This window comes from Mustela nivalis, assembly GCF_964662115.1.
Source record: "Mustela nivalis genome assembly, chromosome: 17".
NCBI lineage: Eukaryota > Metazoa > Chordata > Mammalia > Carnivora > Mustelidae > Mustela > Mustela nivalis.
This window is the reverse complement of record NC_139036.1, coordinates 59,860,758-59,884,847: the sequence shown is the minus strand read 5'-3', so window position 1 is coordinate 59,884,847 and position 24,090 is coordinate 59,860,758. Positions and strand designations below refer to the sequence as shown.

Below are 24,090 nucleotides of genomic sequence, written 5' to 3'. Positions count from 1 at the left end.
GCAGCTCCCGCGGCTCGGCGGTCGGGTGAGGGGCGCCGCGCACCCCGACGGCGGGCGTGGGGGAGGGGAGTCCGCTCGCCCCAGCAACGCGCGGCCGCGCGGGGCTCCCTCGGACACACCCTTGCGAGTCGCTCTCGCCGACGCCCCGCCTGGTGGGGCGCCCCGGCCGGGCCTCCGCCCCTGCTGCTGGCCTGCGGGACCTGGACCCCCTCGCCCGGGTCCCCCGCGGGCCTGGGGCTGGGCGCCCAGCGAGTCCCGCTGCCCCGCCTTGCGGCCAGTGGACGCGCAAAGCCCTCGGTGCCGTCGGGTGCGATGGCCCCGCGGCCCGCGGCTCCTGGGGTGGTGAAGGCGGCCTGGACGGCGAGCGCGGCCGTGCGCCTGCTGGGGCCCAGGCCGGTGCGCCAGAGCGAGCCCCCGCCTCGGACCCAGGCTCCTCATCAGCGCGGGGAGAGGGTCTGGGCCGGCGGTGCACTGGCTTCTGGAAGAACAGACCGACTTGCGACCTCAGGGAGCGCCGGAGGGAAGGGGCTGGGCTGGCCCTCCTGGGATTGAACTTGGAGATACCTGCGCCGCCTCCCACTTCCGCTCGGGGCTCGCCGGGCCCTACTTGTAATCCTGTTAACCTGAGGAGCTTGGGCCGGACCAGTTTCTGTTCGTTCCTTCATAACCTTTATTTTTATTTTTTATTTTACAAAGATTTTATTATTTATTTGACAGAGAGAGAGAGAGAGAGCACAAGCAGGCAGAGCAGCAGGCGAGGGACGGGGACAACTAGGCTCCCCACATAGCAGGAAGCCCGATGCCCGCTCGATCCCAGGGCCCCGGGTCATGACCTGAGCCCAAGGCAGACGCTTCACCGACTGAGCCCCCCAGGCGCCCCTATTTTTATTTCCTTGCAACATGTTTTATGTATTTGAGAGAGAAAACAAGCAAGGAGGAGCAGCAGAGGGAGAGGGAGAAGCAGGCTCCCCGCTGAGCAGAGAGTCCCATGTGGGGCTCGATCCGAGAACTCTGGGATCATGACCTGAGCCCAGGGCAGGTGCTTCACCGACTGAGCCACCCAGGTGCCTCATGGCTTTGATGAAGGGCGACAATTCTCAAGTGTGATCCTGTGGCCGGCAGCACGAGAATCACCTGGGAGCGCCTCAGAAATGCAGGTTCTCGGGCCTACTCCAGACCTCCCGATGCCGACATGTGTACGCGCGCGTGTGCGTGTGTGCGTGTGCACAGGCTCGCCTGCACGGCGTCTGACTGAACAAAGCGATCCGGAGGCTGGCAGATCCAGAGTGGCCTTTGTGCCCAGCATGAGGCTACGCGGTCCCTTCCCTCAACGGATCCGAAGACAAATCTGGTTTGAAAAGTTCTACTACTCTGAACTACCGGCATTTGCTTGGGGCTCCATCTAAAACTTGGGGGGACGAATACTCTTTGACCACCCCCCTAAGGCTGATGTGGTTAAGTCAGAGGAACAAGAGTCCGCAGGTTCTGAATCCCTCTCGGTTTCACAAACTGCTTGCAGAAGGCTTCAAAGGGAGTTGAAGAGCCCAAGAGCGCCGCCTCCTGGTGACGGCGTGCGGAGCTGGCTCTAAAGGGGGCGAGGCCTCCCGACAAAGGCGGCTTTCACACCCCGTCCCTCCTGAACTGGCCAGTCAGTACTTGGATGTCCCCCCCCCCCCCCCGCCCATTCCTGCCAGCACTTGAACTGGCTAAACTCAACAAAGGCTTTGAGCCCATGGACAGACCGCCCTATGCGGCCCGTGTTGAGTGTCAGTCACCTCGGTGTGCTCCAGAATCAGTGCTCTGCTCTGTTTCAGCTGGGCTTTTCTCCCGACCGTTTTATTCGGACTGAGAGTAAAATGACCTCTGTACGGGGAATTACAATGTTAGTTTTCAGGAGTGTCCTGAACTCCCCTGGGGGCAGTCTCCCCTGCCCCCGGGAGACCGAGTGCTGCCCTCCAGAAGCTTCCGGGGCTGGCCGCATGGTGGGAGCGGAGAAGAAGCAGGCCGGAGCCGGGGGGCCTCCAGCAGGTTTATCTCTGGCCCCTCCCTTACTATTTATACATTCTGTCCTGTCCACCCGCCAACCCCGCTAGCATGTGGTCAACATTTTCCCCTTAAATTAACTCACCCTGGGGCGCCTGGGTGGCTCAGTGGGTTAAGCTGCTGTCTTCGGCTCAGGTCATGATCTCAGGGTCCTGGGATGGAGCCCCGCATCGGGCTCTCTGCTCAGCAGGGAGCCTGCTTCCCTCTCTCTCTCTGCCTGCCTCTCTGCCTACTTGTGATCTCTCTCTGTCAAATAAATAAATAAAATCTTTAAAAAAAAAAAAAGCCTCTGCCTTCAACTCAGGTCACGATCTCAGGGTCCTGGGATGGAGCCCTGCGTCAGGCTCTCTGCTCAGCAGGGAGTCTGCGTCCCCCCACCTGCTTCTCTGCCTACTTGTGATCTCTGTCTGATAAATAAATAAAATCTTAAAAAATTTAACTCACCCTTCTGCACTTAAGTTAATTTTCAAAGGAAACAATGGGAAATAACAGATATAAATGGAAAATCAGTAGTTTTCACTGCAGACTGAAGGTGATCCTGAAGACGAAGACAAGGCAGGGAGAGGGAGACCAGGGCTGTCACAAGGCACCACCCTCTGCTACGTGGCCCACCCCAGCTCCGAGCCCGGGCCCTCTCTGTGCTACCTCGGCAAGGTGCTGAAGGCTTTGTGTCACGGACCCGACACTTCCTGTGAGAGAAGCAAGACGGTGTGGCGGGGAACTTGGTGTGGCGGGGAACTGAGAGTAGAGCAGCTGTGACTTTCTCCCTAGCCACTGCCGTCTCTTCGTTAAGTCCTAAAGCAGAACGCAGGGCCTTCTGCAGGTCCGGTTCTGAGAGGTTTGCAAATAATAACCCGTTTAATCCTTAGGACCAGCCTAGCAGACCCTACAGCTCCCATTCCTGATTTTACAGTGAGGAAATGGCCCGGAGGTTAGCGACTTGCCTGGGGCTGCACAGCATGGCATTAGTGATCGTGGTGGGGGCGGGGTGGGGAGCTCAGGGGGGCCCTCCGTGCACACGTCAGCCCCGCAGCTGCACAGATGGGAAACTCAGCCTCCCAGCACGCAGCCCTGAGTGTTCCTCTCTTTGAAAAAGTCATCGAGCGATTCTTAAGATAACTGTCGCCCTATTCCCTGGAAAGTAGACGAGGCTGAGCAACCTCACGGTGGGCTCTTGGGGGAAGGCAGGGCGTCGTCTGGAGACCCGTGGGTCGTGGTGGTTACACGGGCGCTGGTGTGTGCTCACTGCCCTCCAGGTGTGAAGGCACGTGGCTACTCCTGCTGGGCCCCTCCAGCCAGGTGGCGCCGATTCCCAAAGGCCAAGATGGGACCGGGCCCGTCCAGTGGGAAGCTGGTGTGAGCAGGCTGGTCTGGGTCTCCTGGAACAGGCTGCCATGGGGGTGGGACATTCCTTCTAGGAAAATCACTGGCTGTAGGGCCGGGGACCCAGGGCTGTTAAGGCGAGGCGGGACTGCAGGTCTGGGCAGCTGGTCAGGCAGCTGCGGAGGGTGGGTGGGGTTCTGGAGGAGGAGGTGGAGAGCAAGTCACAGGTAGAAGAGGCCCGGGGAGGGGAGGGGCGATTCGCCGGTGGGGACTAGCGGACCTCGAGCCTTGGAGGGATGTCTCCTGCTGCTGCACCTGGATTGTTCCTGAGAGCTGCCTGGACTGGTCAGCGGCTCCCACGTCAGTTCAGCCTTGCCCGTGGCTACCCCGACGCGGCACCTGCCTCCACGCATTATCCTGGGCCCATCTCAGGGCGGTGCGCCCTCCTTACTGCCCAGCGTCTTCGGATAAGCAGACTGAGGCTGGGGAGGGCTAACCTCCTCCCCAAGGCTGCAGCCCGTGAGTGGGGACAGACTGGAGTAGGAGCGGCTGCACGGCAGAGCCCGTGCTCTTAGATAGTGGTCCTGAGGGGCGCCTGGGTGGCTCAGTCGGTGAGGCGTCTGCCTTCAGCTTGGGTCATGGTCCCAGGGTCCTGGGATCGGGTCCCACATGGGGCTCCCTGCTCACTGGGGAGTCTGCTTCTCCCTCTGCCTGCTGCTCTCCCTGCTTGTGCTCTCTCTCTCTCTGGCAAATAAATAAAGTGGCCCTGAGATGCTCTGGTTGGCTCCGTGTTCAGACCCTGGGGCGCAGGACACCCCTCTTGCTCCCGGCCTGGGCCCGCAGGGCCCTCTCTGCAGCTGGTCACTGCCCTTCCCGTGCTGAGGGTTCTGCAGCCGCATTTGTATGCCTAGAGCCGCGGGTCACACACACTCCCCCTCCCCTCCCTCACCCTACCCAGGGTGGCCTGTTTGCGGTGTTTGCACCTGTTTTATTATTTTCATTTTTTCGCTTGAACCACGTGGCTTAGGGATTCTGGTTCCCTGTCCCTCTGCAAAGAGCCTTCCCATCCCCCACTGTCCCCTCTCCCGGCAGGTCCAGCAGGGGCTCCCCAGGGGCTGTGAGGCGGCCTGAGGCGTGGGGAACTCGTCACACCTGGGGCCAGCGGCTAAGGATGCTGGAAATCCCCGCAGGCTCCAGAGCAGAAGGCCTGCAAGTGACCGCGGCCCCCTTCGTTCCCCCGGGGCAGCGGCAGCCCGGCGGGGCGGCCACCAGGGCAGAGGCGTGCGGACTCCACGAGGCCAAGCGTCCCCGCCGCCTGCCCTGCGCCCCCGCCGGAGCCGAAGGCCTTCTGGGCGGGTCGGGGTGGGTCGGAGCCAGGTCGGATCCGGACCTTCGCGCGCAGGACTCCCGAGCGCCCCCGCGTGGCCGCGGACAGCACGGCTCTGGGGCGGGGCCTGCGGGAAGCGGGGCGGGCAGAGCTGGACCCTGTGCGTTCCCAGCCCTAAACCTGGACCGCGGCCCAACGGCCCGCCCCGCAACGACTGAGCGTGGGCCGGGGCTGGGGGACGCTGAGGGCTGCGGGCAAGTGCCGAGACAGGCTCATCCGTGTCCAGCGGACTCACACCGCGAGAGGGCAGCTTCTGGAGGCTTCCTGGAAGAGGCGGGCCTGGAAGAACAAGTGTGTGTTGGCTGAGGGGAAGGGCTGGGCAGGCCGAGGCTGAGGCCGGGACTGGGGGAGGAGAGGAAGCAGGGGTGCGGGGAGGTGGGGAGTGGTGGGAAGCGGGCTGGGCAGACAGGGGCGGACACTCACGTTGGGTGGAGGCTGAGGAGGGTCCCTGTGGGGACTCCAGACCCTCCGCTGGACCCAGGAGGGCACGCGTGGGTGGGGTGAGGGTGGGGTGGGGGAATGGCTGGGGGGTTACACCCTTCCCGCGGGCTCGGGGCACTTTCCTGGGCCTGGCTGGGGGTCTTGCCATGCACACTGCAGACCCGGAAGGGAGGCGAGCCCAAGGGCGCCTCTGTCTCCCCTGACGCTCTGCCCGCTCCCGCCTGGGAGGGAGGATCTTAGGTCACGGTGAAGGGCTGCCCTGTTTCTCAGGCCAGGGCAAGTCCTTCGGGCAGTGTCTGGAGGGAAGAACGGGGCCCACCAGGCAGCAGCCCTCATTCGGACGGGGTTCAGCAGCCGCGATGACCAACCCCACGGGGGAGGTTGTCCCCACGCCTCTGAGCTCCATGCTGGGCGTGGGCTCTGGCCCAAGGGCCGACTACGGTCTTTTCCTGATCTGGCCGTTGTGGCCTTGCTTTGGGAGCTTGAAACTGGCCTCAGTGGGAGCATTTACACAGCAGAGATGGGAAAGGTCACACGTCAGGTCTTTTATTGCTGCTGGTTACCGCCGAAAGGACTCCAGACGAGGGGTTAAAACCAGGGTTCAGACGCAGCACTGTCACCTCTAGGGTCCCGGGCCAGCCAGCTAACCTCTTAGGCTGTCGCGTCCCCTCTGGGTCAGAGGGGGTCCGCCAAATCATCTCCCTGGTCCCCGTCCAGCCCTACGGTTTGGTGGCGAGAGCCCTGCAGCCCCTCTGTCTTCTGGCCTCCGTCCCCCCCGGGCTGCCATGTCCCTCTCTCTCCTCGGGTCTCAGTGAGCAGCTCTGTCCCTCCCCGGGCAGCCCAGGCCCCAGGCAGTCCATGCAGCCTTCGTATCCCATCTGTGTCTCCCTAGAAAGGCAGCCCTGAGAGGTCTCTCGAGACCACCCGTTTTGCACCATCTCCACTCTGCTCCCGAGATGTTCTGCCCAGACCCCCGGGGGACTGTCCCAAGTGGCCGTCCCTCCTCCGAGCCTGGCGGTCCTATGCTCCTTCAATCGTTGGTGTCGAATCAGGTGTATCCCCGTGTCACTTGGCTGGGGGTCCCCATGGCCCGTCCAGGAAGACTGCTCCCTCCAACCACAGAGAGCTTATACGTCCCCAACCTCCCTTACCAGCTTCCAAGCCCGGGCCTCCCTTCCTGTCCACAAACAGGAGGGGCAGGGCTGCCCCCGGGGGCTCTCACTCGCCACCCCTGCCAGGAGCTTCATCCCTGGGCTGGGCTAGGCGGGCTTAGCCTCCGCATTCCGGCCTCCCGCTCCCCGCTGTGGCCCAGTCCTCTCTCTGCCGTGACACCCTCCCTGGTCTGTCATCTTGCACACTGGTTTGTCCTGTCCCTGTTGTCCGCTCTCCGTGACCCCTGGATCACAGCCTCCGGTGCAGGGCCCAGGCCGCGTCATTCACTGCAGATCCCCAGAGCCCAGCCCAGAGCCCCGTCGCCCAGCCGGCCCCCACCGTGTGGCGTGAGAGGGAATGAATGATTTGCTTCTGCTTCGGCTGGAGGGCCTTGGCGCCCAGGGCAGAAACAAGATGGGGTTGTCACACGGCACGCCCGGTCCTTCGAGCTGGCTTCTGGAATATTCCGGGACGTCCGCCCTTGCAGCTCTCCCCACACACCTGACCCCAACGGCCTCGGGGGTCTGCCTCGTCCCCGGGGGAGCACGGAGGCCTTGCACGCAGGCAGGGAGGAGGCTGGGGAGGGTCTGAGTCTCATGGGCTGTCTGTCTGCTTCGGAAAGGCCCGCTCCAAGCCTAGAGCAGAGCGGCTGGAAGGGACTTGTGGGGGGTTCTTGAGCACGGACTCCCTTCTGCTGCGGTGGGGGGGGCAGGTCACTAGTGGGGGTGTCAGGTCCAACCTCCCCTCCCCTCCTGGGCTTCTGACCTCCAGCGACAGAGCATTATGCGACCTTGGCCAGAAGCATCACGGCTACCAGCAGTCCTGTCACCACGGGGGGCCGGCCGCTGGGCAGGAGAGCAGAGCCTGAGGAAATTCCGGGAACCCCGTGAGGGAGGGAAGCGGAGCAGGTCACTACCCCTGCTCCGCGACGCTGGGCCCGGTGCCCTCCCCCAACTTCCCAGAAGCCCCCTGACCTCGGCTCTCACCAGGCCCACACCCCTGCAGCCAGGCCCCCACTGGGGTCTGCTGTCTTGTCAGCTCCCAGGTGACCTCTGGCCTGGGCATGGGCCAGGGTGGGGGTGAGGGCGTGTTCGGGGAGGCCCATAGAGGAAGACTCCGGGAAGGAGCCCTCCCATGGCCATGTGGGAGAGCAGGTCAGGGGGAGCCAGGACCCCCGAGGTGGACTTCACCAGGGGGCCTGTCCTGTGGGCAAAGCGCCTGCTTCTCTGGCCCTCGGGCTCCCCAAGGCTGCTCACATCCACCTGCCCTCCCCTTGTCGCTGCCAGGGGCTTGAGATGTTTGTGGGGTGCAGGACAAGGAAAGGCTGCTGGCGCTGTGACCGAACGGCAGCCCCTTACCCGAGGGGGTGCTCTGGGTCCCGTTGCTGGCCTCCTGGAGCGTCGGCAGCAGGGTGCTCAAGAGCCCGTCGTTGGCCTCGGGCACGATGCCCAGCAGATGGCACATGAGCTCGTACACGTGGACGCTCTCGAAGGGCTCCACCTCCAGGCCCCTCCTGAAGCTGGGGCCCACGGCCCGGAAGATGGTCTTCATGTCCATGGCCTCATTGTGGAAACCGTGCTCTCCGTTGTTGAACTGCACGTTCAGTCTCTGCCGGGGAGGGGTGGTCCTGAGCCTCCACGGGGACTCCCAGCCCACCCCTGCCCTCCCCACCGGCAGCGCCCCTGCGGGAGCAGAAGACCCCTGGGAGGGGTTCACACTGGCAGGGGTGGGGCAGGAGGGTGTCTCTGAATTCTGAGCCTCCAAAGACCTGCGGCCTGAGGGAGGGCCTCCGGGAAGACCTGCTAACCCAGGTGTGCCCCTAGGCTCACGGGGTGGCATGTCCTTCCCCGAGGCCCTCTCCCCGCCCCGCCGCCTCTTCCTTCCCCTTCGGCATTCCTTGGCTCTCCCGCCGGCCGTGGGCCAGGCTCCTTGCCCCCCCTCTCATTTCTCATTTCGTACAGCCCGTCTTCCCACGCTTTACCCCGCACGCAAGCACACACACGTCCATGCTGTCACACACACACGCACACGAAGCATGGACGTCGCCCCCATGCGCACAGATCTCACACGTTTACGCCCACGTACATGCGCACACAGTCATACCGTTTGCACAGTGATGGGTGTGTCCCTTTGGTGGCCCGTGCCTCTCCAAGTAGGGACTCGTGAGCGGTATGGGGGAGCTTTTTTACAGCAAGGGAGAGACCCAGGCGCCCGGTGGAGGAGCCTGCCCGGGCCCGGCGTCGGGCAAGGAGCTCACCCCATGGATGACGTAGCCAGGGTCACTGTACATGAGCAGTGGGGTGATCCTGGGGTTCCCGGCGTAGTGGAGGGACTTGGGGAAGGACTCCTTCTTGTAGACGTGGAGTTTGGGGTGGGCGTCCTTGAGGGCCTCGTACACCTTGTCCAGCATCCCGTCCTTGGGGAGGAGCATGCCGTTGGGCCCGTAGTCCAGGAGCTCAAACTCGATGTCCTTGAAGGTGAAGTTGGGGAACGCGTGGAACTCCACCAGGTCCTGGGCCTGCTTGTGGACGGTGGCCATGCCGTGGTCAGACGTGATGATCAGATCGAGGCTGCGCTCCAGGCCGCTCCTCCTGATGCTGTCCCGAAGGTAGCCCACCGTCCTGTCCACCTGCATCACCATGTCCTTCCTCTGCTGGGACTCGGGGCCGTACTTGTGGCCCGTGGAGTCTGGCTCCCCAAAGTAGAGCGTGACCAGGTCCAGGCCCTCGTCGGTGAACCATTTCATCACCGTGTCGATGTTGGCCCTCCACTCCTGCTCGTCCTTGTAGTTGTGCAGAACGCCTTCCTTCCGGCTCAGGGTCACCGCCGTGCCTTGGTAGGTGACGTTCCCGCCCGGGTAGAAGAAGGAGCCCGTCTTTAAGCCCTGCCAGGGAAGGGGGCATTAAAGCCACAGGCCTCCTTGGGCTTGCCCCCCGCCCCCACCGGTTCCTGCCGCAGTCGCTGCTGCCCCCCCCCCCCCCCCCCGCCTGCCGCCACTCTTCTTGCCCGCTCACTCAGCCCTGCTCCCGCCGCAGGCACCGGCTCTTGGCTCTGACTTTGAGCGTGAGCCTGACGTCCGCGTAGCTCCTTCCAGAGCGAAGGGACCCCGACCTGAGTGGACGCCCTGCCCAGAGGATGGGTGTAGGCTCCGAAGTTCATTCCGGGGCCATCCTGAAAACCTGCGTTTGACCTTGTGGGCGAGCAGCCACCCCTCCGGGGCCAGGGATCCCCCAGAGCGTTGCAGGATGGAGAGGTTCCTGGGTTCGGCACTACAATCCGCCTTTTACTGACCCTTCGCCCCTGGGAGTTGGCGGCGCAGCCCCGAGAGGAGTTCCCCCGAAGGGGGAAGGCAGAAAGCTGTTTTACTGTGAGATGCCCTTTTGTTGAGTGAACTTATCTTTGCTGTGTGGACGCCCTCTCCCAGAGCCCGGGGCCCGGGCTGCGGTTTTCCTTCCCTTCGGGAGGGTGGAGCCATCCCCTCGGGCTGGGGCTGCAGGGAGGCCTGGGCAGGGCCACAGAGCCGTGGGCAGTTGCTTATCCACACCCGAAACGACCACTGCCATCGGGCCCCACTTAATACCCCTCTGTGCTGTCAGCCCAGAACCGTGGGGCCGGGGTCTCACAAGGTCACAGCCTTTCTGGGCCGGGTCCTCCTGTGCCCTGCCCCCCCCCCCCACGACCGTCTGTGGGCTCGGGGCCCGCGCTACCTGTCGCTGGGCCGTGATCCAGATGGGTATGCTGCCGTTGTCCCACCAGCTCTGGATGCCGAGGGTGGCGTGGTAGGGCAGCTTCACCTTGCTGGTGGTGTTGTAGTACATGTTGTGGACCACCCCGTGGTTCTCGATGTATTTGCCTGTGGGGAGGAGACGGCAGAGGGGAGGTAGGAGGTGAGGGGGCAGGAGGGAAGCGGGCGGGCTTTCCCATACGCCGCCGGGGGTGGGGGGAGTCCCCGTTCGGGGTCCCAGACACATCCTCTCCAGCCCCGGGTTTCCACGACCCCTTCCAGCGGCTTCTCCTGCAGCTGAACGTGCACACAGGTGTGCCGATGTCATCTGTAGCCTCGTGGGAGCGGGAGCGACCCAGATGGCTATCGGGAGGGAACTAATGCACAGTTTCAGCCCAGGCAGAAACAGAATCCCAGGCATTAAATGTCTCACGCGGAGCTCCATCCACGAGCTCCTTTCTAAAATTCACTTTGTGTGTGGGATGCACGGTCACTCGTGCCCGAAGCTACAGCAGGAGGGACATTAAGCCGCGTGCCCCTCCCCCCGCGTCCCCCTCCGGGATCTAGTCAGGAAACAGGTGCCGTGCAGGAAGATGCTCGCGGCGGGGGGCCCCGGTCACAGAACGCTGGCACGTGGATGAACGTCTGTACTGAATCGGGTCTCCCCCCAAGGTCACAGTCACCTGGAGCCTCAGCATGGGGCCTTGCTTGGAAATAGGGTCATTGCCGATGAGAGGAGTTAGATTAGGTTGAGGGTGGTCTGAGTCACCGTGGGCCCTGCGTCTGTGCACAAACACCCTCACCAGACGAGGAGACAGCTGGGGCTGGAGAGACGGGCCACGGAAGGGCCACGGAGGCTGGGCGTGGCAGGTAGGGTCCCCCAGAGTCTCCCGAGGGAGACTGACATCTGCGTGCCAGACGTCCAGCCCAAACAAAGCCGTGGTTTGAGGGCACCTCCAGGGTCAGCGTGGGAACAGCAAGAACCTCAGGTTCGTCTCTCCCGCCCGTCTGGAGCCCGGCCACATTCACTTCCTCCAGAAGCCCTCCTGCGTGGACACCTTGGTTGGGGGGTCACTGTTTAAAATGGGACCACTGGGCATTTTGATGCCTTGTGTAAGTTCCCGCCATCAGTGAGGCTTGCTGATGCCCCCCCCCCCCCCCGGCCGTGCTGTGTCTCCTAAGGACAGCATCGTCCCCTTTGTCCCTGTGCAGTGCCCGGAGGACTGGGCTCTGTGCAGGCACTGGGTTCCCTCCTCAGCCCCCTCCCTGTCCCCAGGCCCCGGCCCAAGGCGCACGCTCACCCGTGACCAGGGTGAAGTGGCAGGGGCTGGTCATGGTGACGAAGGCCGGTGTCATGTAGCGGGCCTTCACTCCCTCCAGCGCCATGGCGTCCAGGTTCGGGGTGTGTACGTCCTGGTCATAGTTCCAGCGGAAACCGTCGAAGGACACGAGCAGCAGCTTATTCCGGGAACCCCTCCTGCTGAGCGGAGCCCCTGCCCCTGGAGCCAGGAGGGTGGCCAGAGCCAGGGCCAGGACAGCCAAGCGCCCCGACATGAAGATGTTCGGGTTGGTTCCTGATGAGGAGCAAAGTCCCAGGGTCAGCCGGGCTGGTCTTGCCCTGCGCCTCTGTGAACACGAGACCATGCACGTATCCACTTCTCAGGAGACGGCCCTGGTCACCGTGTGCCTGCCACCCTAGCCCAGCCCTCATGTGGCATCTGCCTTTATTGCCAGCAGAGTCTTCTGGGCTGGCTGCTCCTCCCCCCCCATTCCCCACCCCTGTGCACACCTGTCCTTGCGGGGAGGATGGGCACCAGTCCCAGAGGCCTAGAGAGCAGAAGGAGCTACTCCATCCCACAGGCCTGGGTCCCCACTCCACTTCTCCTAGCCACTCTCGGTCTCTGCCCTGCTCACCCCGACCCCAGAGCACTGGGAGGGGCCCCTCCAGCTTCGAAGTTAGGGAGAGCTCTAGGGTCCCTGGATCTCAGGCCTGCCTCAGTCAGGCTCTGGGTTGGGCTTTCCAGGACCTGGGAGCCAAGGACCAGCAGCTCAGCCCAAGCCTGGCTTTGTCCACAGGAGCCCCGGCATAGGTGAGCTCCTCCTCCTGCCATGCCCATGAAGGGGCATCCAGGGATGCGCTGGGCTTGCTACAGCCTGGTAGCCCGGGCTAGTGACCACCACACCTGCCTCCCGGGGTCCCATGGAACCTCAGAACCACACAGATGTGGGTAATCTCACTTGTGGACTTCATCCGTGAGGGGCTCAGAAGAGGGGGGTCCCTTGTTACCTGTGCTCATGGGGGTGGGTGTGCACGGGAAAGAGACCCCTGAGTTCAGGGTGCACCCTCTCCCACCCCTGTCACTGTCTCTGTCCTTCTCCCTCTCTCGGAACCCACGAAGCACATTCCGTGAGCCAGACGTGGTTCTCAATTTGGGGGACCCAGCAGAGAATGAGACAGATGAGTGAATAAGTAAAAGAGTAAAACAGTGAGGCTGGGGGAGGGGCAGTACCCGGGGAGGGGTGGTGACAGCCAGCGACGAGTCAGGATGGCACCGGTAGGAACCCGGGGAGTGGGGTCAGGGCCAGGTCCTGGCTCCTGGTGGGCTGTGGAACCCATCACAGGGAGGGCCGGAGGGTGTGGTGGCCCTAGACCAGTGTGGCTGCTGGGGCAGTGACAGATGCCACAGGTGTTGGGGGGGGCGGTGCTGTGCTGAAGGGCTTGGGGCCAGACTGCAGGTGGGGGAGGGCTGGGTCTGCTCCCCCAGGAGCCGGGGTGATGGGGTTTGTGTGTGCACCTGGAGGTCAGAGCCCAGGGGGACGGTGAAGGACAAAACAAGCATTCCACCTGGAGGCGGCCAGTAGGTGGTAGGACCCGATTCATCTGTGAACCTGCCCACAGGGGCTCTGCCTTACCACCGGCTGCAGCAAGCAGATGTGGTCATCAAGCGATTCCCAGCTCCTCGGCCCCACCGAGTGCATCAGAGCCTCCTCGGAGGTGTGGCCCAGGGACCACCGGCGCAGATTCTCGGGCCCTCCCCGGAAACCGCTGAAACACACCCTGGGGAGGAATCCTCAAACACAGCGGGCCCTGAGAACCCGGGAGAGGCGGACAGCGGGGCTCGTACAACCAGCGTGGAGCGGGCTGGGCTGGGCTGGGCTGGGCTGTCAGGTGGTGGGCCAGGGCACAGCAGGTGCGGGACCGTGGAGGTGCTCACCCTCCCTCCCACGGCACAGGGCCCCAGCTTCAGGGAACGACCGGACGGCTGTGCTCTGGGAGGGAACAGCGGAGCCGCGTTTACACCGGTGTTGGGGGGCAAGGACCAGGGTCTGACATCCCAGGAGGCCTGCGGGATGGATGCGGGCAGCAGTGGGCAGGGAAGCCTTCCAGGTAGGGGGCGGACGTGTAGGTGAACTACCGGGTTCCCAAGGGCGGTGAAATGGAGGATGGGCTGGAGGCAAGGGAGTAGGTCATGGAGGAGCTTGGATTTTGTAGGTTAGTATAGAATAAAATGGCTGCCAAGAATAAAGACTACACTTCCCAGCATCCCCTTCAGCGCGGCTGGGTCATGTGACGCATTCTGACCAATGGGACGAAAGAAAAATGTCACGCGACAGCCAGGTTCTGGCGCCTGCCGCTGCGGGCCTGCCCCGGGCTGGACGGCGAGGGGCTCCCGGGCAGCGCGTGTGTGCGCCGAGGGCCGGTCCCCGAGGGCGTCCTAGATGGCGTGGGCGGCAGCCCCGCAGGGAGACGCGCACGCACCCTGCCTTGCTCCTTCCGTCGGGCTCCGCGGGGCCGGGCCCGGGCTCCGGGCGGCTTGGCGGGGTGTGAGCGGGCGGGACCCGAGGGGCAGGCCGCGGGGGGCGGGGGCGGGGGCGGGCAGGACAGGAGTCGGGCCGGCGCTGAGGCCCGGGGGCAGACCCGGGCTCGGGCACGCGTGCCCAGACCTGGCGTGGGTGTGGGGCAGCGCTGCTCCGGGCAGTAGGTGCGTGCAGGGGTGAGGGTGAGCGGGGCCCCGGGGACACGGTGTCACCGCCCCCCCCCCCCCCCCCCCCCGCTGGCCCTGGCTGTGGATTCAAGTCCTGCTGCCCTCGCCTGCCTGCCTGCCTGGGGCCGGCCTGGAGATGGCGGGAAAGGCCTCTCCTCGGCCTCCTCCGCGGCTCAGAGCGCATCCCCCCTGCACCTCCGGGGAGGCTCTGCCCGGGCGGTTCCCTCTCCCCGCGTGGCCTCCGAGAGCGCGACCGCAGGCAGAGGGTGTACTCGCGCCCGAAGCCAGCAGTGCCGGGGCATGGCCGCAGACCAGGCCCCGGCTTTCCCGCGAGCTCATCCGGGCTTCCGGGTGCTTCTGGAAGGCGGAGTCGGTAATAGGCTCGCGGTATGGGTGCGGGAGCCGAGCCCGCACCCGGCATAGAGGAGGAGCCAGGCTGCACCACCCTCCAAATGCCATCAAGGCAGCAGCCGCTGAGGACCCTCCTGTCGGGCTTTGAGGCTGTTAACTTTGTTTTTCTTTGACTTATTTGCTTGGGAGAGAGAGAGAGAGCACAGCCAAGGGGAGCAGCAGAGGGAGAGGGAGAAGCAGACCCCCGCGGAGCAGGGAGCCCGATGCAGGACTTGATCCCAGACCTGAGATCATGACCTGAGCCATAGGCAGACTCTTCACCCACTGACCTCCTCCCCGCCCAGGTGTCCCTCTGACTTCTTTTAAACCCAGTGCCGCTGTCACCATGGTGCTATCACCGACTCTCGCCTTGTGTTCACATTACTTCTTTGGGGTGCACTGCCCGGGAAGGGCCCTGGACGAGGAGGGAGAGGCTGCTTGGTGCGACAAGTGCTCTTGCTGTCAGGAGCGGCTTAGGCTGTGAGTCGCTGGTCCCACTGGCCCCAAGCTGTCCCATCTCCTCTGCCCCACGGTGTCTATTGGGTTTTTTTTTATTCCTTTTGCATCCTTAACATACAGTGAGGTCTGAAAGCGTACCTCAGAGAGGCTCGGAGATGTTCCACGCCCCACCTCCTTAGCTCTGCTCCCCACGGGCAGAGTGCCGATCTCTCGGACCGTCGAGCGGGGGGTGCAAGCGGCCATCGCATTCTGGGGCCTCATGGGTTCTGTGTGTATTTTGTAATGTGTGTGTTTTGGAATCCGCACTCTGGAATCTGTTTTTCACAGGCATTTGTCATTTCTGTTTGTCACTCGTAACTTTCGCCGCCCTCTCGCACACGGCTCATTCTTCAGGTAGTTGAGTAGACCCAGCACTCCCCGAAGACGGGGCTTGCCATACTGTTCACGTCGCGTCCCCGGAGCCTGGCATGAGGACCGGCCCAGAGCAGGCTTCACCCGGTACGTGTCGGACAAGTAAACATGCTGCTTAAAAGGAGGATTTGTGCAAACATCTACCATACTTTTGGTTAGGGAGAACATTTTTTAAAGCTAAACTCTTTATTTGTCGACAAGCTGAGGCTTGTGGAAACATCGCGGAGATGGTCGAGTTCCCGCCCGCCGCCCGCCTGGTTTCCTGCGCTGGTGACACACACGGTGTTTGCACGGCGGCGTGAGCGGGTGGGTAAACCATTGTCCTGTTCGATGTTGACAAGTCCTCGTTAGGCTCAGGTTACTCCGTGCCTGCCCTGCTGCCCTGGCCCTGTTCCAGGGTCCTGTTAGGTCATCACCGTGTCCCTTTGGGTGCGAGAGTCCCTCTGACTCTGCTTGTTTTTGATGACATGGACGGTTTGGAGAAGTGCTGGTCAGGCGTTCTGTAGAGCGTCCCTCCTTTGGCATTATCTGTTCTCTTTCCATTGATTACACAGGGGTTATGGGGCTCAGGGAGAGGGTCACAGAGATAAAGTGTCGCTGCCATTATATCATATCAGAGGTACGTCCTATCACCGTGACTCATCGCTGCGGCATGAACTTTTAACCCGGTGTCTCCGCAGGACGGTTCTCCTTTCTCGCGCTCTGTTCTTTGGAAGGAAGGTCACCGTGTGCCCCGCACACTTTGGGGGTGAGGGGTCGTGCCCCACGTCCGTGGGGACAGAGGGTCTACACCGGTTGTTTGGAGTTCTGAGCGGGAGACTCGTCTCTTCTCCCGGCTGGCCCATCCGTTCAGCGAGTGATGCCAGCGCGGGCTCACGGGTGTCTCTTCTGCACCGGGGATTATAGCCCGCGGCTCCCTGTCCATCCCCTTGCTCTAACTGCTTCCTCTTTGGCCACCGGAAGCTCTTTCTGTGGGCTCCCGGGTCCCTTGTCACGCCCGGCGCTTTGTGTCCTCAAGCCCATCCTTGTCCTCCAGGACCAGAGGGTGTCCAGGCTCCCGTCCCGTGTTTGCCGCCCCAGCCCTGGAATCAGGCGTTTCTCAAGGACCCTGGTTCCTTTTCTTGGCACTGATATTAGAGACCAAGAGTTGGGTGTGACAAGTGACAGTGCCCTTGTTTCTGGCCGTACCGTCTCCTGGTACGGTGCCCGGCACGCAGTAGGCAGGAAGGTGGTGTGGGTGGCGTGAGCAGAAGAGTGATGTCTCCAAACCAGGATAGTCCTGGGCAGGTGCGGCCTGCCAGGGAGCCCCCGACACCCCGGCCAGGGGGCTGGACACGGGAGCAGGTGCTCCGGCCGGAGGCCATCCCCTCTGTTGAAGGCGTGTGGAAGTCCTGGTCCCCTACGCTCCCCATGTCCACGGTGACAGGTGGCAAACTTGGGTCTGGTGGGCCTCTCCCAGTGTCCTGTCCATGCCCCTTTGGAGCGAAGGCTGTGGTGTTGCCAACACAGTTTCATGGAGAGGAGCGTTGCCGTCTGCATGGAAGTAAACAAACACTTTGACTTGCGGGCGTGGCAGATGACCCTTTCCTGACAGGGACCTGATGCCGCCGTTGCCATGCCAGCCGCCTTGGGAGGGGGTCCCTGGGAACCCCTGGCTGGGGGCTGGCCGAGGAGCTTCATCCTCGTGTCCCTGGGAGGCCTGAGCCGTGGAGCCTGGGACAGGTGTCTGGGGGGCCGTGGGGGGCCATCAGGAGCCACACGCAGACAGGCCTGGGCTCGGCAGGTGAACCGCCGGGAGGCATCATATCTTTTTGGCCGCGGTGGCGTTCCTGTGGGGAGAGACAGTGGCCTGAGGCTGGCCGCTCCTTCTCAGAGGGCCACAGCTGTCTAGTGTCCAGCTGTCCAGCGGCTCTGTGGGGGGAAGAAGGAGCTGAGGGAAGCAGCCCCCCCCCCCCCGAGTGAACACCCTCCCTCTGCTGTTGCGGGCAGCGGTGACTCCCTTGCCCACTGCGACGGGGACCTGCCTGCTGCTGGTTGTTCCCGACGCCAGGCCCGACCTCACGACCGCAGGTCATCAGCACGACCATCCACTCCGGCAGGAGCTGCTGCCTTTCCCTCCTGCTCAGGAGCTTTATCTCCGCCGCCACCTCGCCTCCGGCTCAATGAGGATTAATATTTTAACAGGATTATGTGCTGTGGGTTAGCAGGACTCTCTGGGGACTCCCGGGGCTCCCTCCCTCGCTGCCCTTCCCTCCTCCCTGGCCTCCCTCCGGGCGTGCGGGGAGACGGGGTCCTGAGGTCGGGGGCGGGCGTGCTGGGGCCTGCTGTCCCAGGGTAGGGATGGCCCTGCGGGGCGAGGTCCCTGAAGAGACCGGACCACCAGGGGGAGAAGGGAGGAGGACGGAGTGGGAGCGGCGGTGGGGGGAGAGAGGGCCGGAGGGGTGCCCACTTGCCCCCGTGTCTCTGCCCCCCGAGTGGCACAGCCTCTAAGTTTAATGTATCCGGCCTTTTTGGGCTTTCTCCTGGAAAACTACTCCAATTCCACCCACATTTTATAAAAGCGAGACTGGTCCCGTCCCTCTCCCGATTCCATCACGGAAGGACAAAACCCAGATTCTCAGGTGGGGCTTCCCGGGCCTGGGCGCTTGGACCCCGCGGGTCCCCTGGGTCTCCCGTGTCGGGGGACCCCTGCATTGGTCTCCTTCCCCAGAGCCACCATCTCCTTACCAAGCTGGAGGAAGGTTCTGCCCCCAACTTGGGAGCCCCAGGCGACCTTGACGATTCTTCTGTGGAACCGCTTGTCACCTGTGTAAATTCCGAGTTTGTGGGTCTGCTTTCCCCACCACTGAGGCGTGGAGGAGGGAGGGAGGTTGGCTCCCCGAATGGGGGACCAGAGCTGACCTTGGCACACTCGTGTTCATAGTGGTGATTCACAGGAGCTAAAACACGGAGGCAGGCTGGGAGTCTGTCGTCGGATGAGGGTCTGTCCCCGCAGTGGAATGTCACGCCGCCTTAGATGGGAGGGGTGTCCGGACACCTGTCGCCCTGTGCATGGGCGTGGGGGACGTGGAGCCAGGTGGAGTCAGCCAGTCGCGAAAGGGCAGAGAGTGTAGGGTCCGTTTCTGGGAGCTTCCTGGAGTAGGATGGGGGGCGTGAGGGGTCAGAGGAAGAGCAGTTAGTGTCCAACAGGGACAGAGTTTCACTTTGGGGCGATGACAAAGTTCCGCAGGTCCCGTGCACAAGAGCGTGAATGCGGATCTCCTGGGTATTTCACTACAAGTAAAAACTAAAAACATAAAAAGACCCTGGAACCCTGGGGCCTTTCTGAGATGCCAAGAATATTAAGGGGGATTCAGCACTCGGCTGGAGAATTCCAGATGCTGCCTGGTCGGTGGACAGTCCCAGCGGGAGCTGCTGTGTCAGCGGTTTCCTGATGAGGAGAAGGACGGGGGTCCCCCCTCCCCCCTCCCGCCCCCCCCCGCCCCGGTGGAGGCCAGACCCGCAAACCGAAATCACGGCCGGAAAACCTCTATCCGCTCCCACCCCTGTTTACAAATAAGTAAAATAGTTTTAGAATCTTGGTGGTAGCTAGGAAGATAATTTTGGAAGTGGTTCATGCTCATTTCGGAACACTTGCAACATACAGACGAGCCTAGACAGGGAAATAAGCATAATTTTAAAGCTCCCGACCGGAGGGACAGCGGCCAGGGCTCTTTTTCCTCGAGCATCATGAACGTCCACTTACGTGTGGGTCGAGTGTGACAGAAAAGTTAGTTTTATTTTGAAATATTTATTTTTCAGAGAGAGAGCGCGTGCGCACAAGCAGTGGGGAGGGGCAGGCAGAGGGAGAAGGAGACTCTGTGCTGCACAGGGAGCCCAGTGCGGGGCTGGATCCCAGGACCCTGAGATCAGGACCTGAGTTGAAGGCAGCTGCTTAACCGCGGAGCCACCCAGGCGCCCCTAAAGGTTAGTTTTGATTTTGTCTTCCTCTTAGTGCTTAGTGAGTGATGAGCTGCTGAACGGAACATTCTCAGTGGCCAGTGCGGGGCACTCGCTGCCCGTGGGGGCTGGGGTGCGGGCGTGGGATGTGGGGATTCTAGCCAGCAGGGCCCCCGAACTGAGCTCGGAGAGTCTGCTGAGCCTCGCGGGCCTGGGACCTCTGGCTGCCCACCAGTGGCCTTTGCGAGACGGTCCACAGCCACAAGGCCCTGAATTTAGGCCAGTTTGGGGGTCGGGGATCCCCCACCCTCCATACCCGTCACTACCTCCTCCCCACCTGGCTGGGCGGGGGGCTGCGCCCTGGACCCCACGCCCCAGGCAGGCTCCCAGGGCCAGTGATCTCCCCTGGGGGCTGCAGGAGGAGGCTCGGTGGCTGCTCCTGAGCGGCGCCGGCCGTTCTTTGGGGCCACCACCCTGCTTGGGCCATCCAGGGCATCACCCTGTGACCCTCCCACGCTGCTCCCCCCATCGGCTCTCCTGCCCGACAGCTTGGCGCCCGTCCTTGCGCTCACCTTCTCCCGGCTTCCTCTTGCCCTCCGTCCGCTGTCCCCCGGCGCGCTCCTCACTGAGTACCGCTCTCCACCATTTGCTCAGGGACACCAGCTGCCGTCACACGACACAGACTCCCAGGTCTGGAGAGCGTGAGGTCTGCTCACCTTGGAGAGCTGGTAGGGGGCTGGGCTGGCCGGACGCCCAGACTCGGCAGGACCCGCCTCTGGGACCTCCATGCAGGGGCCTGGAGAGGCGTCCCAGAGGTTGGTGGGGGGCAGGGGGGCCTCTGGCAGGGTGTGTGGCTCTGTGTGGCCCTCCCTGTGCTTCTGGTTGGTGCCCGACGGCACCTGCTTGTTTAAGCAGCCCACTTTCTGGATCAGCATGGAGGAGACCCCTCCCCTCACCGCCAGCCTGGCTTGGAGGACCCCAGAGGGGCTGGGTGGGCGCTGACCACGACTGGGGAGCGAGCCTGGCTGGGGAGGTTGGGCAGGGGCTGAGTCTGCGCTTTGCTTGGATCAGCCAAGCCCTTCCTGCCTCTGGCACCTGGGCGGTGAAGGGTGGGCCCCAGGTCCCTAGCCCGAGAGGCACAGGCCCTGCGTCCCCACTGAGGACAGGTGAGCAGGGAAGGACTTAGTCGCTTGGGAAAGATGCGCGTGGGGTCTCGGGCCTCGGGCGGGTGGCCCCGGCCCAGCTCTCCTGCTCCTGCCAGCTGTCGGCCTTGGCGGCCTCTGCTGCTCGTTGGGATGGAGGTTCCCCCTCCAGCCACACTTTCCAGTAGTGCCTCTGCCCCTGCTGGTTCATCTGGATCTGTGGACTTTTTCGTAAGGGCTGCGTGGGGGAGGAGAGGGGAGGTGCCCCGGAGCTCAGCCCAACCCCGGGTCATGCTAGGCTCGCTGGGCTGTGGAGAGGGAGCTGGGGGGTCTGTGGCCTGTAGTGTGCCCCAACCCTGAGAATCTGCGCCGGGGAGTCCTCCTTGGCCTGTCCTGCTTCCCTCCCCCGCTTGGTGCCAGCAGACCCCAGCAGGTCCATCCCAAGGAGGGAGACGAGAAACGAGGGGTTCAGCATCGCCGTGTCTGTCCTTGGAGCATGAGCTTTCTTCCTGGGCAGCCAGGGCCTGGGTGGGCACTTCCCCACCCTCTCAGGGACCTTGACCCCTGGAGGACAAGGCAGGGCTGTGTGGGTGGGGAAGTCAGCAGCACTGTCAGCCGGCTGGTGCAGGAAGGCAGAGGGGACCAGAGCGAGGGGACCTGAGGGGACGCTCCTGCCTTCCCACCTCGATCCCCCCGTGACCCTGACTCTGCGTGTGTCTTGAGGCAGGGGATGGTGTGTCCAGGACCCTCCTCTTCCTGGCCTTGGCTGGCCAGGCTGGTCACCCCCTTGGTTCCGTCTGTGGCTGAGCCCTCCCCAGCGCCCCCAGGGGAAGCCCGCTGCCGGCTGCCACCCCCTTGCAAGCCCGACCCCCCTACAGCTAGTCCATGAGGGTTTTTTTCCCCTGGAACTTGGTCATCGTCCCCTAGGTGTTTCAGGCTTCAATCTTTCCCTCTGCTTTCTCCTCAGAGCTCCAGCTAGTCTGGGCCTCTGGCCCCAGCGCGGTCTCCAGGAGAACTCAGGCTTGGAACCTCTCCCAAGTGTGTGGGGTGTCTGGGGTGTGCTGGGGGTGTGCTGGCTTCAAGGTTTTCCATCTTGTCCCAGCAGCTGAGCTGTGCTGCGCAGGGGTGTGGAGGGGCCCGTAGCTCTGGGGGCGGGTGGTGGTGTGGAGGGGCCCGCAGCCCTCGGTGGGCGGGTGGGCCAGGGGCTGTGTCTGGGGCTGTCTTCACAGTATAAGGGGTGCCCATCCCTCCACTGGCTCCCGACACAAGGCCGACTACCTGGTAGGGGGTGTGGTGGTGCTGACTTTGCCCGAGGGCCAGGCCTGACCAGGGCCCTTCCTGACCCCAGGAAGAAGACAGACGGCATCTGGGTCCCTCAGGGCCACTGTCGCGGGATCTTCCCTCGGGGAGCTCAGAGCACCTGCTATCTCCAGAACCAGCTGTTTTATAGCCGCTCCGGTGCTGTGTGCCCAGATAATGAAGAAGGGGCATGTCAGGCAGATAAGGGGCTACCTTTGGCCGCGCCCGGGCAGATAAGGGACGGTAACATGTCTCTGCTACACCTGCTCCAACTCCTCGCCCCCACCTAGGGGAGGATGGTGTCCTTCTCAGGAAGAAAAGGTCTTCAGGCAGAGAACCCCCTTTACGTGGGTGCTGCTGTTGTCACAGAGTGCCCCTCCCGGTGGCCAGGGGAAGTGTGCAGGGCCGAAGTCAAGAACCACACTGTCGGCCACCGTGACCCACCTGGCCCGGGTCCGAGGGAGGGCAGGAGAGAGAGCATGCTCCAGCGGCGGAGAGCCTCCAGGGGAAGGTTCAGGAAATCTCACTGGAGGCCGGCCTTGTGTCCCCTGAAATGCGGCCACAGCAGGATACCTTAATTTACATGTGTCTCCGTGACCCTCCATCTCAGCCTGTCACACTGGTCAGCAGATGGGAGTGGGGGCACCTGCTGTGTGACAGGCCATGGGAGAGGTGCTTCCTGAAGGCTGGGGGCATAGATGGAGATCTGAAACCCAGGACCCTCCCGGACAGGTTGGTTGGGGTCTGAGAGTAGGCGGGGGACAGGGAAGGAGTGACCCTTGGAGGCCCCTGCTTGGGGGCACAGCTGTGAAGCCCCCTGGCCTGTGGAAGGGGTGGTGTATCTTTGCTCTCAGGGATATTGATGGCCCGCCTTGGTGGGCGGAAGGACAGAGGGTCTTGGTGGCTAGAGAAAGTGCTTTGCCAGCTGAGAATTTTTTTTTTTTAACCAACCATATCTAAGCTGGTTTCTGGGAAGGATAAGGTGGTGCGGAATCATCAAATCCTTATCACCAGGGACGAACAGCCCGGCGCGGGCTGCTCAGGGACCCGGGGTGCTGGAGCTTGTGGGGACGGGACAGGGACTCCACCCAGGGGCCCAGCCCCGTTGCAGGAGCCCTACGGACTCAGGGACACACGGACTGTAAACTATGGTGCCAGAGATGTTCCCTCCCCAAGACAGGCCCCTGAGAAAGAGAGGAGACGGGGCTCCAGGATGCAGGATGGGTCAGCTTCTGTGATGATGCTTCTACCAGGACGTTCATGTTGGGTGAAGTTCGCAGGAGGCAGGACATGTCTTTTAAAAAATTTGTATAATGGAAGATTTCATAATCCCCAGGAGATAGAATCCCCAGGAGACAGATAGTATGCTCTCCTGCGCAAGGTCACCCTGATGGGACGGTCACTGATGGTCACGTTTGCTTTATTGTCTTCTTGAGCTTTGCTGTTCTCTGGGTTTGAGGTATCCTCCAACCCCGATTAGACAGTCTGTGGTTTTGCTCCTCCAAATGCGGAAACTTCGTGACATAATTACAGCTCTGGTAACACAGTATCAAAATCAGCAGGAATTCCTCCCTATGGGCTAATGCCTCCTCTGTAACTGTAACTGACGTCTCAGATGGCCTTGGAAGTATCTTTTTGCTGCTGGTTTGTTTAAACTGGGTTCCCAACAAGGTCCACACCTTAAGTGTGATCGCTGGGCCTCTTCAATCTCTCTGGGTCTAGCTCAGGCATCACCGCCCTCCCCACCAGTTTCCCTTCTGCCGTGACTTGTGGAAGCCGGATCCGCTGTCCGGCCGGCGTCTGCCCCTTCTCCATCCCACTGAGCTGAGGCGTCGCTTTGTCCCCCTCTCTCCTGGAAACAGAAGTCTAGCTGGGAAACCTAATGGGACGCAGGCTCGTCTCTCTGCCAGACCCCTTCCCGGGCAGGCGTGCGTCTCCCTCTGAGGCTCACCTGCGATGCTGGTCCGCCCATGGCCGTTGCCAGAAATAACTAGGTCACGAGAGCTTGCAAAATGGCGATTTCCGAATGGCATCATCTATCTGCCGCCAGGAGCTAGAATCCTCCCGTTAATCAAACCGAACTGTCCCCTTCCGCTGGCCTTGCAGATTACCCTGGGACGCCGCTCAACAAGGAAGAGCCTTAATTCGCTTCTTTCCACGAACACTTTCCAAAGTAGAGGTGGGGGCCTGTTACGTCCAGGGGATTTCTAGGGAGATTTTGTTTTCTCTTTTCCTACATATTTATGTATTTAGCATGTTTTAACCAATAGTCTTTACTTTAGCCTTGATCTGTCCGTCGTTGGCCGGGAATTTCTGATTCTCCCCGCTCGGAGGTGGCACACCAGGAACAGGAGGAAGGGCGACTCCCTGGGGCGGCTGGTGACCCGGGGGCTG

At 62.6% G+C, this 24,090-nt stretch overlaps 1 protein-coding gene and 2 long non-coding RNA genes across 4 annotated transcripts in view; 1 reads left to right on the top strand and 2 right to left on the bottom strand.

The window, feature by feature from the left end:
• Positions 1–4,829: 4,829 nt before the first annotated feature.
• The window catches only part of LOC309850918, a 41,360-nt gene continuing 22,099 nt past the window's right edge, over positions 4,830–24,090 (top strand). Inside the window, exons 1-2 of the long non-coding RNA XR_014304515.1 lie at positions 4,830–5,044; positions 19,118–19,282. This is a non-coding gene — a long non-coding RNA (uncharacterized lncRNA). The remainder of the gene's footprint in view (positions 5,045–19,117; positions 19,283–24,090) is intronic.
• ENPP7 (ectonucleotide pyrophosphatase/phosphodiesterase 7) lies at positions 6,889–13,704 on the bottom strand. 2 transcript variants are annotated; one of them, XM_082705487.1, is made up of 6 exons: positions 12,916–13,704; positions 11,372–11,644; positions 10,054–10,199; positions 8,604–9,230; positions 7,705–7,954; positions 6,889–7,210 (listed from the first exon to the last, which is right to left on the bottom strand). In XM_082705487.1, exons 2-6 carry the CDS (start codon positions 11,622–11,624, stop codon positions 7,128–7,130), a joined length of 1,359 nt encoding a protein of 452 aa, XP_082561613.1. In that variant the 5' UTR covers positions 11,625–11,644; positions 12,916–13,704; the 3' UTR covers positions 6,889–7,127. The 2 variants fall into 2 exon arrangements, with proteins under 2 accessions (XP_082561613.1, XP_082561612.1); XM_082705486.1 differs by lacking the exon at positions 12,916–13,704 and adding an exon at positions 12,581–12,653.
• LOC309850925 lies at positions 17,261–23,644 on the bottom strand. Its single transcript, XR_014304529.1, has 3 exons — positions 19,828–23,644; positions 18,218–18,361; positions 17,261–17,474 (listed from the first exon to the last, which is right to left on the bottom strand). It is a non-coding gene; the product is annotated as an uncharacterized lncRNA (long non-coding RNA).

What these genes read in the sequence shown, in the direction of transcription:
- ENPP7 (XM_082705487.1), bottom strand. Translation starts at nt 11,624, where the DNA reads ATGTCGGGGCGCTTGGCTGTCCTGGCCCTGGCTCTGGCCACCCTCCTG. An exon ending in CCACTTCACCCTGGTCACGG is followed by an intron (nt 10,200 to 11,371) that starts GTGAGCGTGCGC and finishes TCCTCCCCACAG; the next exon opens with GCAAATACATCGAGAACCAC. An exon ending in CTGGCTACGTCATCCATGGG is followed by an intron (nt 7,955 to 8,603) that starts GTGAGCTCCTTG and finishes CCTCCCCGGCAG; the next exon opens with AGACTGAACGTGCAGTTCAA.